Source organism: Malus domestica, chromosome 09, assembly GCF_042453785.1.
Source record: "Malus domestica chromosome 09, GDT2T_hap1".
NCBI classification, from domain to species: Eukaryota; Viridiplantae; Streptophyta; class Magnoliopsida; order Rosales; family Rosaceae; genus Malus; species Malus domestica.
Window position 1 is genome coordinate 4,923,686 of NC_091669.1, and position 15,780 is coordinate 4,939,465.

General features: G+C 34.8%; 1 protein-coding gene across 2 annotated transcripts; it reads left to right on the forward strand.

Annotated features, from left to right (window-relative positions):
• Positions 1-1,941: 1,941 nt before the first annotated feature.
• Positions 1,942-4,247, forward strand: LOC139188033 (leucine-rich repeat extensin-like protein 5). Of its 2 annotated transcripts, XM_070804981.1 has the most exons (3): positions 1,979-2,502; positions 3,100-3,624; positions 3,679-4,247. In XM_070804981.1, exons 1-3 carry the CDS (start codon positions 2,340-2,342, stop codon positions 4,089-4,091), a joined length of 1,101 nt encoding a protein of 366 aa, XP_070661082.1. In that variant the 5' UTR covers positions 1,979-2,339; the 3' UTR covers positions 4,092-4,247. The 2 variants fall into 2 exon arrangements, with proteins under 2 accessions (XP_070661081.1, XP_070661082.1); XM_070804980.1 differs by having other exon boundaries at positions 1,942-2,502; positions 3,100-4,247.
• The last annotated feature ends 11,533 nt before the right edge of the window (positions 4,248-15,780 follow it).

Below are 15,780 nucleotides of genomic sequence, written 5' to 3' on the forward strand. Positions count from 1 at the left end.
ACCTAGCCCATGTCACTCCCCCACAAGGCTTAAACTCGCCCGTGAGAAGACAGGACGTCTTGTAACCCGTGATGACAGCGAATTGGACAAAAGCATCATTTTTTTAATTCTGTTCGTAAATCGTGCGATCAGTTTTTGTTAAATATTATTTATGTTCAATTTTAAATAAATATAATTTAAAATAATTTCTGACCATACGATGTACGATGAAATGACATGATTAAAGGATATCCAGGATCCTCACAAAGAAGATCCGACGAGAATCATATCTCAATAATTTCAGACACAACACGTTAATACAAATAAACAAGCAACACCGTTTACATCTTATTATATTAGTAAGATGAAAACTTCTCAATTTTATTCAATAAATATGAATTATTTGTACATCGATCAATTTGAGTAGATACGAACACAAATATAGATAAATCGAACACTACTGAATTGCCATCCATTTTTAACTGTATAAAAGAAAAACATTTCATCACAAGATAGTAGTGGACTTTTGGTTGTCGTAGATAAAACTTGGACATTCAAGAACCGCCTTACGTTGTAAAAAATTGCAACACGGACAAAGAATGAAACGGCACATGTTTGTGGGTTTGTTAGCAGCTCAATGCAAAACTTCGTGCAGCCAATTTGTCAATTCCAGTGCAAATCCATTTGACAGTACTATTCTGGAGTTGTGCCTTTGTCATGTGGGGGAATATTTCTTGCATGTGACAAGGTACGTTACGATTGTGGACAATACGACTGTAGTTATGTAATGAGTAAAATATTTTAGACGAGGATATAATTTTGGTGACACCGAAGTGTTTCCCTTTTGTCAGTAGAGAAGTTTTTCACTAAACTTCCAAGCAGTTATTGGAAAATGAGAATTGTTGAAGTAGCCTTAGGTTTCCTCACAAAGCGGAAATTCAATTAAGGACAAAATAAACAGATTGTGGGTAGGAAAGGATATTTAGATGAAAAAGAAACTTGGTGCAAACAACAACATGAGTGTACGGAGAAACCCTAATTTGGATGTTATACACATCATCACATTAGTCAAACTTTCTCTCCTTTTACTGGTGACAATTTAAAGCAAATTTTAATAAGAGAAATGCTAAAGAAATTCTCTAAAAAATGAGATTCTTTATGAATTCTTTGTTACCTTATGTTTTTGACATAATATTTTATAATATTAACACAGAAATTGATATTAAATTGTGATGTAGCAGAGAATTCATAGAGAGTCTCACTTTAAAGGGATCTCTGTAGCATTTCTCTTTTAATAATGATGCTAATGATTCAGCTAAGTGTCCTCATAGAAGTAGAAGACATCCCCGAGATTTGGAGTAGAAGCATTTCCCTTATTAATGTCACATTATTATATCATGATAAGATCTTAATTATTCCCTGCTCAAATACCATATTCTGACACCATGGAAAGTTGCCATTTTTGTTTTTGTGAGTTTTAGTTTTCACATGTATTTATGTTGTGCGAGACAACCGCAAATATATCACATTGTATCTACAACTCTTATCAAATCTAAGATCTATAATTAAGATATTTCTGTTTATATATATCTATGTTTGTAGTCAATATGATAGGAGCTTATCATCTGCTTGTATGCGATAGATGCAAAGAGAGATCATTGGTTACACGATAGAATCTCACAAGAATGTCATATATACCTGTTTCTTACCAATATAGTAGGCGCCCATGCATCATTTGTTTCTGTGTGAAGAGAAAACATGAATGCAGCAACCTGTTGTTGACGGTGTACAGCTTCATCCTCATGAAATTTGTGGCCACTCTACTTATCTCGTGAACCAACGGGGACCCAACTATTCTCTTTGGCATTCTTACACCAACAAAGAAACAACCTCAATAAATGTAAAATAAACAAAACACACAGCAACACAAAAATTAGGGACCTCCTTGTTTCTACTTGCCCACCATTACAAATATTACCCTTTTTTTTCTTGTATGGTTTGGTGGTAGGAAATGAAACCTAGCTACATTCACTTCTTGTGGTTTGCAGTTGACTGGTTTTTCCATGAGTGAAATAATGAAGCTTGATGGACCGCAGGCTATAAATTTCGAAAACAGTCATTCCTTATTTGTCTATCAATCACGGTTAATTTAATGAGTTAATTTTGCGTACGTATTGTGAATTGCAGAAAATAGTCTAGCAGTGTCCTTTTTTATGCCTAAAAAAGTGTCTAATCCTACAGAGAATATTTATATTAGTTATAAAGCCTCTGCAATTGTATAAAAGGCAGCCTGTATCAACTCATTCTTAGAGTCAGGAATATGAAAGCTTCTTAGAGGGGGAAAAGATAGGCTCTAAAACATGTCTTGGCTTACAGTTATCTTTCTGGTTATTACTCTTACATTTCATACTCCTTCAGAGGCTAGCCATGAGAAGAACGATCCTTCTGCAGTTGTTGTAGGCACTGTCTACTGTGACACATGTTTCCAAGAGGATTTCTCACATACCAGCCATTTCATTTCAGGTAAATTCATCTCAAATTTTCAAAAAGTTCGTCATCAAGTTTCTTTTTATATTGTAGTCTGGCTATAGAACAGACGTTCGTTCAATGATTTCCGTACACCCCTTCTCTCTCCCTTCTCTCATGTTTCTTTTTAATTTTTAAATTTGAATAAATCAAAGAAAAATAAAAAAAAAGAAATAAACAAAGGTGTACAAAAGGAAAAAAAATGTAAAATCCAATAAAGTGACTGCTGAGAGATAGAATTGGCCAGAATGAAACATTTCATTACTGCTGATTGTAAACCCTTTATACAGATATTTCCTATGAGAAAAAGTAAATAACACAAATCAATTACAACAAAATCTCACCTAATCTAACTTCTTGACCGTAGGATTCTGCTTTCAATCACAGTTTATTTCCAACAGACAACGAGTGTTGGGATATTATTTCTCTTAAAGAAAAGATGGAGGATACATCAGTTGTATGTGTCGATATCATTGTTGCCAAACAGTTATATCATCAGTAACTTGTCGATTTCTTTGTCAGTCAACAAAACATCCCGACATCTTATGAATGCATTCTCCACAACATCAATAATCTGATGGGGTTTTTGTGCAGGGGCTTTTGTTGGTGTGGAATGCAATGATGGGAGTTCAACGAAACCAAGTTTTAAGGCACAAGTGAAAACAAATAGCCATGGACAATTCAAAGTCCATCTGCCCTTCTCAGTGAGCAAACATGTGAAGAAAATTGAAGGATGCTCTGTGAAACTAATCAGCAGCAGTGAACCCTACTGTGCTGTTGCCTCATCAGCCACCTCATCTTCCCTACACCTCAAGGCAAGAAAGCAAGGGACCCACATATTCTCTGCTGGTTTCTTCACCTTCAAGCCTCTCAAGCAACCCGGTTTATGCAACCAGAAACCCAGCATTCAGAATTCCAAGAAATTAAATTCCCAGAAGTTCTCATTCCCTCCTACTGATGAGCTGGCATTCCCATCCCCCTCTCAGGCGGACCCCACAATGACTGATCTCCCTCCCGTCCCTAGGATCCCTTATCTTCCACCACTGCCACAGCTTCCTCCTCTCTCTCCCACCCCAACTGGTCTCCCAGGAGGTCTCCCAGGACTCCCAGGTCTCCCAGGCCTCCCAGGCCTCCCTGGACTCCCAGGACTCCCAGGACTCCCAGGACTCCCAGGCCTCCCAGGTCTCCCAGGCCTCCCAGGACTTCCTGGAATTCCAGGTTCTCCCCTTGCTGCTGGAAAAACTTCATCTGGGTCGTCCAACTCCAAAACTTCAAAGAATGGGCAACTAGGTGATAATAAAGAAGTAGTCCATCCAGATACTTTCTTTCCACCAATTATCCCTAATCCATTTCAGCCCCCACCGGCTCCATTAATTCCTAATTTGCCTCCTCTTCCAGGTTCTCCACCAGCAGGTCCCGCACCATTGATTCCCAACCTGCCACCTATACCTGGTTTCACTCCATCGCCGTCACCGCCACCACCAACCCTCCCATTCCTCCCTCCATTCCCATTCCCACTCCCACCTACGCCTCGGATCCCTGGAATCCCCCCAGCTTCTTCTTCAAAACAAAGCACTTCACCTTGATCTAATCTAATTAATAGATTTAACTACGAATCATGTATAATTAATTTTCAAATAAGGTGTTACGTGTTGGTTTAAGTTTTTAATTATGTAAAAATTCTTGTATGGTTGGTTCTTGGTTGTGCAATTATCAGAAGAATATATATGTTTTACACAGTAGGGTTTGTGTTTTTTTAACTATATCATCTGACAGACTTTTATTTACTTTGTATAGGATCCCTATTTTTAATGAGATTTTGCCTTACTATTTTCATAATATATACTACTAGCTAGACTCCTTGTATGTAAGAGAATTTAACTGCTAATCATACATGTACGATTATATCATAAATTTTGAGCCGTATATGCATTTCAACTACTAACATCATTCTCCAAACAAACAAAACCCATGACTCTCCAAACAAAGAATAAAAACTGACCCTCTGAGGATGCCTGAACTTCTTCAAAACACATACAAGGGAAGGAAACAAAAATGAAAGAAAACTTGAAGCAAGCGATCAGGGTGTATATACATAGCAGCAGTTTAAAATAAAAAGGCTTAAGATACTGTCAATCAAGTCATGTGTCGTTTAAAGACAAATACAAATACGGCGATACAATACTATATCATAGAAACTCCAACTTTCAAGATAAGAGAGCAGATTCAGAGATAAACATAATATATTATCTCAATTATTAGCCACTTAATTAGTACTACGGTTTAGTGGTATTCTTTTTCACTTGTAAGTAAGGGGTCTTATTATCGATTTTCGCCAAATGCAAATTTGAACAACATTATTGATAGCCTATTGTGAGGCTAAGCCCGGTACGACGATAAATTTTTCAATATGACAAAAAAACGGTCTGGTACAATAAGTGTTATAATATAAGTAGTTGGATACTTGAAAAAAAAATTTCAATAACTTGTATTATGATAGTTAGTGTATCGAGCCGTGTTCCCAGTACACTGAAAAATATCTCTAAAACTAAAACGTTGCATAACTAGGTTGTCTTCTTTGAGCGCGACGAGCCGTATCACACACATTTCCTGTTTCCATCGAGTTCGATCTACTTCAACTCCTATTTCGACCGAGTAGCAGGGTAATGGTTTTGTGAAAAAAAAAAAAAGAAAAAAGTTTAGGGTTTAGGTTTTGGAGAATAAGTTAGTGACTAGTTACTATGGTTTTGGATTGTTTTCACAAAATCATTCTCCTTTTGGTGAAAAATAATAATAATAATAATAATAATAATGAAAAGGGTTTCACAACTTTGAATCTTAACCAAAAACCACCTACTAACTTTATTTAATTGTTAGGACAAACCCAACATTAAATCAGCCCAATCAAAACTGGCTCAAACAATGAGTTTCTGATTTTACCTGATGGCAGCCCCTTCTCCCGTTTATTTAGGCCCTGTTTGGCACACCGTATAAGTCACCAAATAATACTAATAATACGGAGTATGGTGTTTGATGTTCCTTTGAATTAAATAGTCACCAGATTAAATAATCTGGCCCACCTTTTTTATACGATCTATACCCGCTTGCTTGTACCGTCGAAAACCACGGTACAATTTAGTCGGGCTCCTCTCTAGACGCACTCTCGCTCTCCAGACGCTCTCTCTTCCTCTCCAGACGCACTCTTGCTCTCTCGTCTGAATCTCAGGTCCATCTTCTCAAATTCTTCTTCTTCGTTTGAATCTCAGTTCGTTTGTCATTTTTCTTCTTCTTCCCAGGTTCTGCCCTTCCCTCTGTTCTTCCCCCTCCCTCTGTTCTTCACCGTTGGCCAAATCACCATTGACCCAAAATAGGGCCTAAGGCTTTACCCTCCATTCTCTTTTGTTAGGGGCACAGAAGTGGAAACCCTTGATTCTTTTCCCTTCATAGAGAGCTGCTTTTTCAATAGAAATTTTTCATAAATAAAATTTGACGTTAGATGCTCTGATGCCAATCGAGGTACCTGGTCATCTCTTCAAATGAGAAAATGTACTAAATTGACAAACCTGCAATGATGTTGGCAGGGATTATATGTTTCTGGACTTCTTCTGCAACCGGGTCTTGCAAAGAAACATGGTGTATTTGCAGAAAGGTTCTTGACTGAAATTGTAGTGAAGGAAAACTGAGTCTGTGGGTGTTAATTGCAGAGCTTTGGAGTCGGAAATCAATCAGGGAAGAAGAAGAAGGGAGAGAGAGGGAGGGAGTTTGGGGGGGGTGCGGCGGAGAGATCTGGGGAACAAAAGAGTTGAGAAATGATTTCAGTTTTTTTTTTAATTTTATTTTAAGTTTGATTTCTCTTGTCCATTATAATATTAAACGCAATATAAATAATACGATCATTAGTCCGATACTGAACTAAACGTTCGATTAATTTAGTCAGTACCTGATCAGATGACTATTAATCGTATCCAACAGAAATAGTCAGTACAATTCGAACTGCCAAACGAGGCCTAAATCTGTTTCACTTCGGATGAAATAAAAAAAAACTTATGTACGGTTTCTACAAGTTTCTACAAATCTCATGTCATTTTCTCTCTGTTATTTTCTCAATTTATAATTTCGATATGATCGTCTATGATGGAGATGACGCTACCCTTGTGATCCATGAGGAAGTCAAGGCCAAGAAAAGTTCGAGAAGTTGGGGACGCTCCCGACCAGTCTTCCACTAATAACTAGGAGTTCGAGCGAGTTCTGACAATCATCAGAGATAGCTTAAAGATGGACTCTAAGAGGTACGTTTGGTTTCGAATTTGTGAAAAGTGTGGATTTGTTTTTCTCTATTTATTTTCTGCATATTTGGGGTCTTCTAGTTTTGATTATGTTGACTATTTCTGGGCTTTCGCAATATTTTACTCATATCTTTTTCAAGTGATTTTTTAAGAAGATGAAATGATTAAGTGTTTGGAGTTTTCTGGTTGCTTTTGATCTGTAGAACTTTTATTGTTTAAATTAATAAATGAATTATTTTTGAAATGTAAAGATTGGTTGGTTTGCAGTAGAATTGAACATTTGAATATGTTTTCACAGCTTGCTGCAAGAGAAGATAACTATGCAAGTCAAATTTGCAATCAAGAACGATGTCACCGAATTACCATTTTTCTTCATGAAACTTAAGCATTCAATTTAGCTTTAAATTTTATTTTGTTTAATATTTTGATTTGGCCTATGATTCACTCTCATTGTCCTTTTGATTCCTGCAGCTGATTGGAAATACCCCGTTGGTATATCTCAACAATATTTGTTGTGGATGGTTGCGTACGTAGCACGAATTGCTGCCAAGCTAGGGTCAATGGAACTCTGCGCTAGTGTAAGGGCAGGCATATTCTTTGCACTTTTCCCCAAGGGATATTGATTTTGTTGTCCTTATACGAAAGAAATCAATGCTCAAGGTTCATACACATTTGATCTTGAATTTGTATCTATAGGAGTGCATATTGTATGATCAAGGTTTTTAATTTTCAGAAATTGTCAATGTCCAGTTTAAAAAATAGTGATAATACTCATGTTTAGTTTTCAGAAATAGTCAGTGATTAATTTAAGAAATAGTGATAGTATCATTATTCAGTTTAAGAAATAGTGATAATACTCTTGGTCGATTTTTAGAAATAGTAAGTGTTTAGTTTCAAAAACAGTGTAATACTCGTGTTTAGTTCAAAAATAGTTAGTGATCAATTTAAAAAATAATGATAGTATCATTGCTTAATTTTAGAAATTGTGATAATACCCGTGTTCAGTTTCATAAATAGTCAGTGTTTAGTTTCAGAAATGGTGTAGTAGCTGTGTTTAGTTTCATAAATAGTTAGAGTTTAGTTTCATAAATACTGTAGTACCCGTGTTCATTTTTTTTAAATAATCAGTTTAAAATAGTGAGGGAGAGAGACTGTGTGTTTAAGAAATAGTTAGTGTTTAACTTATAAATAGCTTATATGAAATTTATATTAATCTTACTTTGATTCTATAAATATTTTAATAAGCATTTAACATGATTTTGATTTTGAATCTTCCTCAGTCTAAAACCTTCTTAATTCAATTCCTCTAATTTCTTACTAATTTATAAATTAGTAAATAAGCAATCCTTCTTTCTCATTTTAGTTCCTCTATTTTCCTTGATAGTTGAGACCATTCGAGATTTAATCAATTCAATTTTAATTATATATGATTAATGTTCTGCAAGTAAATGAGTATATGGATATGGCAAACAAATGAGGAAGATGTTGACTAATTATAGTGCTAATAAATTTAATATGCTATTTTGTGGTGGATATACTTACATACATATGCCTAATTATAGTGCTAATAAATTAATAATTAAAATAATAACAACGGAGTAATAATTGGGGATGAAGGTTCTAATTTTTAAGATTAGAGAAGGTGGTGGGGCATGTGACGCATCTTATTGGCTAAAATACTAGGAGAAGAGAGTTGGGGGCTAAAACTCATGAATCAGGATCCTCTCCTGAGCAGATGGAGAGGATCCTCCTGATCAGGCCTATCGGGCCGTTCATTTTTTATCTAACGGCTATAATTATTATAACTTTTAGAGGGACCCCATGTTTGTAGCCGTTTGATAAAAAATGAATGGCCCGATGGGTCTGGTCAGGAGGATCATCTCCATCTGCTCAGGAGAGGATCCTGGTCCAAAACTCATGGACATGCAGACACAACACACAACAACCAAACTAATATTTAATGGGAGTGTGGCCCCGACAAACCTTTCACTCAGTTCAAACCTAGGAAAATTCAATTTTCTGATGGAATTGGACTGACGGAAGGGTATTGGTTGGAATAAAAAAATTTGGTTTTGCATGTGGGCTTATTTCCTACCTATGAGGCTTTAGTTTTTCTTTTTGTTATGTTGTATTTTGTCCTGTTTTTTAATTTCAAGCCTTTTATATTAAAGAAGATTATAGGATGTTTTTTAATTAAAATAAAATTAGTTCAAGCCTATTTCATTAAATTTTTTTTTTAATGGTTATATCTGAAACTAGACAGATGTACTATTTCTTAAACTAAAAATGGATACTATACTATTTCTTAAACAGACTATTTCTGAAATTAAATACAAATATTACAATATTTCTTAAACTGAATACCGACTATTTTTGAAAACTAAACACGGATACTATCACTATTTCTTAAACTGAGTATCAGTACTATCACTATTTCTTAAACTGAACACTGATTATTTCTTAAACTGACTATTTATGAAACTAATGTGGGTACTACACCATTCTGTTGAATCAATTCAATACTCCACGCACTGCCGCTAGGGTCGAACAACAAAACTAACCCAGTTATTCTGCCTTCCATTTTTCTCATGAATCTTTATGGGATTTTCAGTCTTTCGGAGCTCAAATCAGCAAAATAAAACCCAAAAAATGAGGGCTCCTCACATTCTGAGCTTCGTCCATTGAAATTAGCTCTGCAAGTTTCAAACTCTAAACAGAAAACAAAATCTCAGTGAAATTTTCTGAGCAACCAACAGGTCCTAACATTTTTCCCTCCGATTTAAAATTAACGAAGCAAGAACGAACAAAATTCAAGATGGGATTTGTGATCGTATGAATTATTGGGGTTTTTTTTTCAATTTTTTTTAGTGAGGAAGTGGCATACTTGTAAAAAAAGGAAAGTCTATTTCTAACGGGAGTGGCTGGCGGAGTGGGGTTCCGTTAGGGGTAAGAGCTGGAAAAACAAAAATCTATTTCGTTTTGAGCTTTTAATTCAAGGGAACTTTAACGAAAAGCATCCGGTACTGTTTACTTTAACGAAAAACCACATTTTTACACTAAAAAATCAATCCTGGTACTATTCACTTTACCCTTTATTTTGTCCTTATCATTAAAACTCAAAGTTTTCAAGCCCTTTTCATTAGTTTTCCTTTAATTCAACCCATGTGTATTCAAGGTTTATAAGGCCTGATATATAATAGTTTTGTCCTTATCATGAAATATAAAGCCCTTTGGGTTAAATAATAGTATATGGTGATTTTTGGTTAAAGTAAACTTAACCCAAACCATTTTCATTAAAGTTCCCTACAAAATCATCATAACCTTAGCCACTGACATAAACTTAACTCAAGCCCTTTTCATTAAAATACCCAGATATAAATTTTATGCTTACTTTCCGCAAATATTATTAACAATTTAACACTGAGTTTTGATAGCGATTTTACTGTCTATGCAAATAGGGTCAAAATCACATGAAATACTTGCAAAAATACAAGGATGTTGATGCTCATGCAAGGTCGTTCTCCTCAAGGACTATTTGAATAATTTATGTAGAAATAATTCCTAATTAACTACTTAGAATTAAAAATTGAGAAAAGAGATTTTGCAATTGGATAATATTAAAAACGAATTTTAATTAAAAATAATATGATAAAAGAAAAAAAGTTTTAAATACCAATTTATAAAAGCACTAGGGTTCCACCATACCTAGCAATTCTATGCATTTTTACCAATTACTTATGATCTATACATACCACTTTGAAGGTTAGGTTTTCCTAATTTATATTCTACTAGAAACCTCCAACATAGAACGTATATCTAACATGCAATTCGTCCAGACGTTCGGATCAAATCTGAACATGAGAGACTCATTATGCTTTATAAAAACCCTTTGAAAAACCATGCAACCCTTAAGACGTGGTGTTCATTCTAAGTGAAATTACAATTATTAACCACAAGAAGCCAGCGTCAATTTTTGAGAACCTTCCGACCAAAATTGCATCAAATTACTTTTCTAAAGATCCTAATGGTGATCAGGCATTAAGACATTTAGATATTTTTAATCACGGTGATTAATAATTCAAAGTTTGCATGCAATCAATCATAAACAATTAAATAAAAATTACATATGCATGCTAAGGCTCAAGGTTTCGCCCTAACAAAATGAATTAGTTACGTATATTCATAAGTAAAATCATAGAAAATATTATTAAGAAGAAAATGAATGAAAACACCTTAAAGTAGAAAATCTGAAAGCCTAACAATTACTCTCTGTCACCAAAGTTGCATAAAAGAAAGTGTACATAAAGGTGAGAACGCCAAGCAATTTATGCTGCTATGCCATCGCACAAACCCTAAATTGTAGTCTTTTGTTCCAATTAGGAAACTAAATAATAATAAAATAACTTAGAAAATAAAATCCTAATTAAACTAGGAGAATCTGCCAAGTACTTATCCAGCCACGTTTTAGCCTCAAATATCCTCCAAATCCGACCCATGATAGCTTTTTTTTTGAAGATCAAGATGTTATAAACACATCTTCAGAAGGCCATGAATCCATCATAGGTCATCTTGGGCTCAAAAAATGCAATTCAAGCCCAAAACGTCATTATTCTAGCACTGCACATTGCTCTTTTATTCTATCACCAGAAAATAACCGCTTGGTGGAAAAATCTGATTTTTTGATACGATTGAGCTAAGTGACCCCCGAACGTCCTCCAATTGGAATTAATCCAAAATTCGTCCATTTGATTATGTTTTGTTGTAGAGGAAGTCAAAAGTCCTATATTGAAAATATAATTCAAAGTATCAAAATTCTTCCAAAATATACTAAGAATAGGGTTAAATATATAATAAAAAATAAAAAATAAGGAAAACTAATGAAAAATGTTTGAAAACTTTGAGTTTTAACGATAAAGACAAAATAAAAGGTAAAATGAATAGTACCATGATTGATTTTTTAGTGTAAAAATGTGATTTTTCGTTAAAGTGAATAATACGGGAGCTTTTCGTTGAAGTTCCCTATGAAATATACTCATCAAGTTTTAATATTTTATGAATTTTTTTGTAGGTGGTTTGGTTTGTATGATGAATATTATCGTGCTGAGACACACTACTTGCTAGTCTGACTTCAAGCAGATTTGTAGTCTGCAAGTCCTTTCTCTCAATCTGCAGGGACCTTCCTTGCAAAGGAAGGAATCTTAACGGAGTCTTCAACCCTTCCCCAAAAGCTATGAATAAACTCTTTAACGACGACGGTCCAATTAAGCCTACTAACTTTGACCTTTATTATTAAACGGGCCTTCCTGGATCAGTGATAGCCGCCGCAGCTTCTATTGCCGGGAAAACTGTTCTTCACCTTGACACTAGTCACTTTATGGTGGCTACTTCGCCTCACTTCCCCTTGATGATTTGACCTTCTTCCTAAAATCCCATGCTTCCCAACCCTCCACCATTACCATCACCAATTTCACCTCTACAAGTACGGGCCATGATGTTGCGTCGCCTTACCCCTCACCCGCCGGTTGCTGTACTCCGACATTGAGACCGTTACGTACGCCCCTCAAGTCCTTGCACAACATAAGACTCCACATTGACCATAGTGGGCCTAGGGTTTTGTTTCGTGCAGACAAAGCCGCAGACCTTCTGTCGCAATTGGAAATTGATTTGATGTGCATACACTGTGTTGGCAATGCCAATTTAAAAATTTATTCACTAGTTAAGAAAAACAACTTATATAGTACGGATACATTGTCATATGACGTTCTGTGCCAATAAAATAAGAACAAAAACTTACATTGTCGTTATTATAATTGCTTGGGACACCACCGTAACGGTGTACCAATGTCATGTAAGTCATTATTCCAGTTTGAGATATGTTAGTTAGAAATTATCTATCACAGCAATGCACATGAAATACAACATGTTTGTTTCAACCAAAGAAATACAACATACTTGTAATACCAAAAAACAATTGTAAAACATCTTTCAAGTTCTAAGTACTAAAAACGAAACATCTTTGTGAGCATGCCCGTCTTTTTTGGGCTCACAAAGAAACAAAAAATGGTGCTGGAGGATCTTGTATTATCACCTAATTACCAACTTCGTTTTACTTTGCTCAACAATAAGCTCATAAACAAACTACATATTAGATCAAGCAAGAAACCTGCGGTACTAGATATCATATCCCACCATAAAGAATTACTCAACTAATTCTATGAACATATTGTCACAACTCATTAGCCTCACCTTCAGGACCTCCAATTAAACTCAAGGCCGCCAGAAACAGTGCATGGAGCTCCGGCGTCCAGCTCCTCCTTTTGTTCTTCATGTTTGGCAGCGCTAGTGGCAGTGGAAGCTGTGGCTGTGGCTGGGACTCCGGTTCTGCCTGTGGTTTTGACTCTATCTCAAAATCGTCGGCCGCCATGTCCAAATCACATGGGAACGGCGTAGGGTTGGCTCTCTTTGTTCATCGCCACCATTCCTATCCGACTAGATGATTGGGAACATTAAAGTCATCACCTTTTACAAAATAATTAAAATGAGACAAATTATTAGATGAAATCAGTAATGAACATTTGCATGTCTATGTCACCTTGTTTACCTGCTTGTGATCAGTAGTATCTATATGCCATATGGCTTAGGGTCGAAGGGAGGAGACGAGCTCTTGTATTTTTTTTGAACGCACTCCGTCGTTCGGATTGATGATCGCTGAGTTTCGATCTCTCATTCTTGAGGACTTCTATAGCTATATGATCACAACAACAACAAAATTGAATAAGTAAAAAAAAATCATGTAAGCCCATTAGAGGTAACTTTACTTGTATCAAACCCTTCAACTAATTTCTTAAAGAGAAATAGGGAATAAAAATAAAATAAGGGCCTGCCGCATGTGTAAAACTCAGTAAAAACAAGTAGCACCCTTCCGTTTCATACAATAGTAATGAGGCTAAAATAAATAAATCAAAATAAATCAAACCTTTCAACTATTTACTTAAAAGAGAAATAGGAAAGAAAATAATGATCATGTGTGTATTTGAGAACAAACAGATATCACTCTCACCGTTTCGGTAACAGGAGCACACAAGGAGAAAAGAAAAAAGATTGATCAAAATAAACCCAAGAGAGGTAATTAATATATATCAAATCATTCAACTCTTTTCTCTAAAGAGAAATAGGGTAAAAAATATAAATAAGGGCCGACCAGATATGGATTAAACAGGTAGCACACTATCATCAAATCATTTACAATAACATAATCCTTACATGATAGCGTGGTTCAAATTTCATCAGTAATTAATTTAATAAAATTTATCGTTTGACAATAATAAAAAAAAGCACACGATGAGGCAAAAAAAATTAATCAAAAAAAACCCATGAGAGGTAATTAATTTAACATATATCAGACCGTCCAACTATTTTCTCAAAGAGTAATAGGAAAAAAATTAGAGCCAGCCAAATGTGTAAATGCAGGAACAAACAGATAACGCGCTCACCGTCTAACAAGAGAAGCACACATTGAGGCATCTCTGTTCGAAACGCCTCTAATTTACAGAGCTCTTTTTGATGTTTTTGAAGATGCTCATTTAGAACAAACAATTTTTGTGAAACATGTTCAATGTTAGCCAGTTTAAGACCCAATGTAAGCTCTGGAGGATTTGAAGAAGCCATTTTTTTTGTCACTCTAAATTCTAGAGGCCGATCTTGCTAGCTAGCCATGTTATCTTTCTCTCCCTCCCACAGATATTGGTTGGTGGTGGAGATTCGAGGACAGACAGGGATGGTTCATACAAAGAGAGTGAGATTATAGGAAGGAGTGAAAAGAGAAGAAAAGAATCCACAAAGTTCAATTGATGCTATTTGCTTTAATAAAAAGTGCATTTGATTGACCCAAAAGAAAAAGGAAATCCCAACAAGACAACTTAGATTGATTAAATTACATATTCGCCCATACACTCTCTTAGATTTAGAAAACTAAATACTTAACTTGTAGAATTAAAAAATAGGAATGTGCTATCTACACACCTCATTTTACTTCTCACACACCCTTTGATAATTTTTGTCCGTTGATCTTATATGAGCTTCTTTGATAAAATTAAAGCTTAATCTGTTTGTCTGAAGAGGAGAGGAGTTCGACGGGGAAGGTTGAAGAGATTCAGTCACAAGGAAAGATGCATTTCATATAAATAATTAACACCGCAAGGACTTCATTACAAAGTAGTGTTCACAGGCTAATTATAATTAGAGTAATATTAGGGAGATCAAAAATTTTTTAAACCAAATAATGTGATTGTAGACGATTGGATTATAATTAAATATCAATTAACATGTTTATTTATTATTGGTAACACATCATTTAGTTTGCATATCTGGTTTTAAAAATTGATATTCCTAACATTACCCTTATAATTAATTCACTTTAAATCAAAGTAATAAGATAATTTTATTCAGGCGAATTTATTAGTGTGAGCTTATAATTAACCATAACTTTAAAATAATATGGTAATTAAATGTCGTATGTCACTCTAGGCCTACCGGGTACCCCTATTCGTCGTGGGTAGACAATAAATAACAAATGATAAGTTATAGGTAATTGGTTATTATTCATTCATATACCCAATTATACTTCGCACACTGTTCTTAATTTTTTACAATAGAAGAAATTAATGGCAAAAAACTAACAAGGATATGTGCTGATGAAAATAAGTGTGTGAATAATACTATACTTTGTTCTTTTGTTGTTTGTTTTAAATAGTTAAAAACAAATCTTATACTTTTTACTAAAAATTTGTTTGGATGTGCTTTTAATATGGCTAAAAGCGCTTTTAAATAAAATGTTTTTAGGTTTCAAAATCACTTTTAAGTGCTTTCTGCAAGAAGCACCAGTTATGTGCAATAAGCATTTTAAATATTTTTTTCAAGATTTATTTGCATTTTTACTAAAAATAAATTCCAAAAATATTTTTAACAAAAACTTTTTCAATTATTTTAA

What these genes read in the sequence shown, in the direction of transcription:
- LOC139188033 (XM_070804980.1), top strand. Translation starts at nt 2,340, where the DNA reads ATGTCTTGGCTTACAGTTATCTTTCTGGTTATTACTCTTACATTTCAT. An exon ending in TACCAGCCATTTCATTTCAG is followed by an intron (nt 2,503 to 3,099) that starts GTAAATTCATCT and finishes GTTTTTGTGCAG; the next exon opens with GGGCTTTTGTTGGTGTGGAA.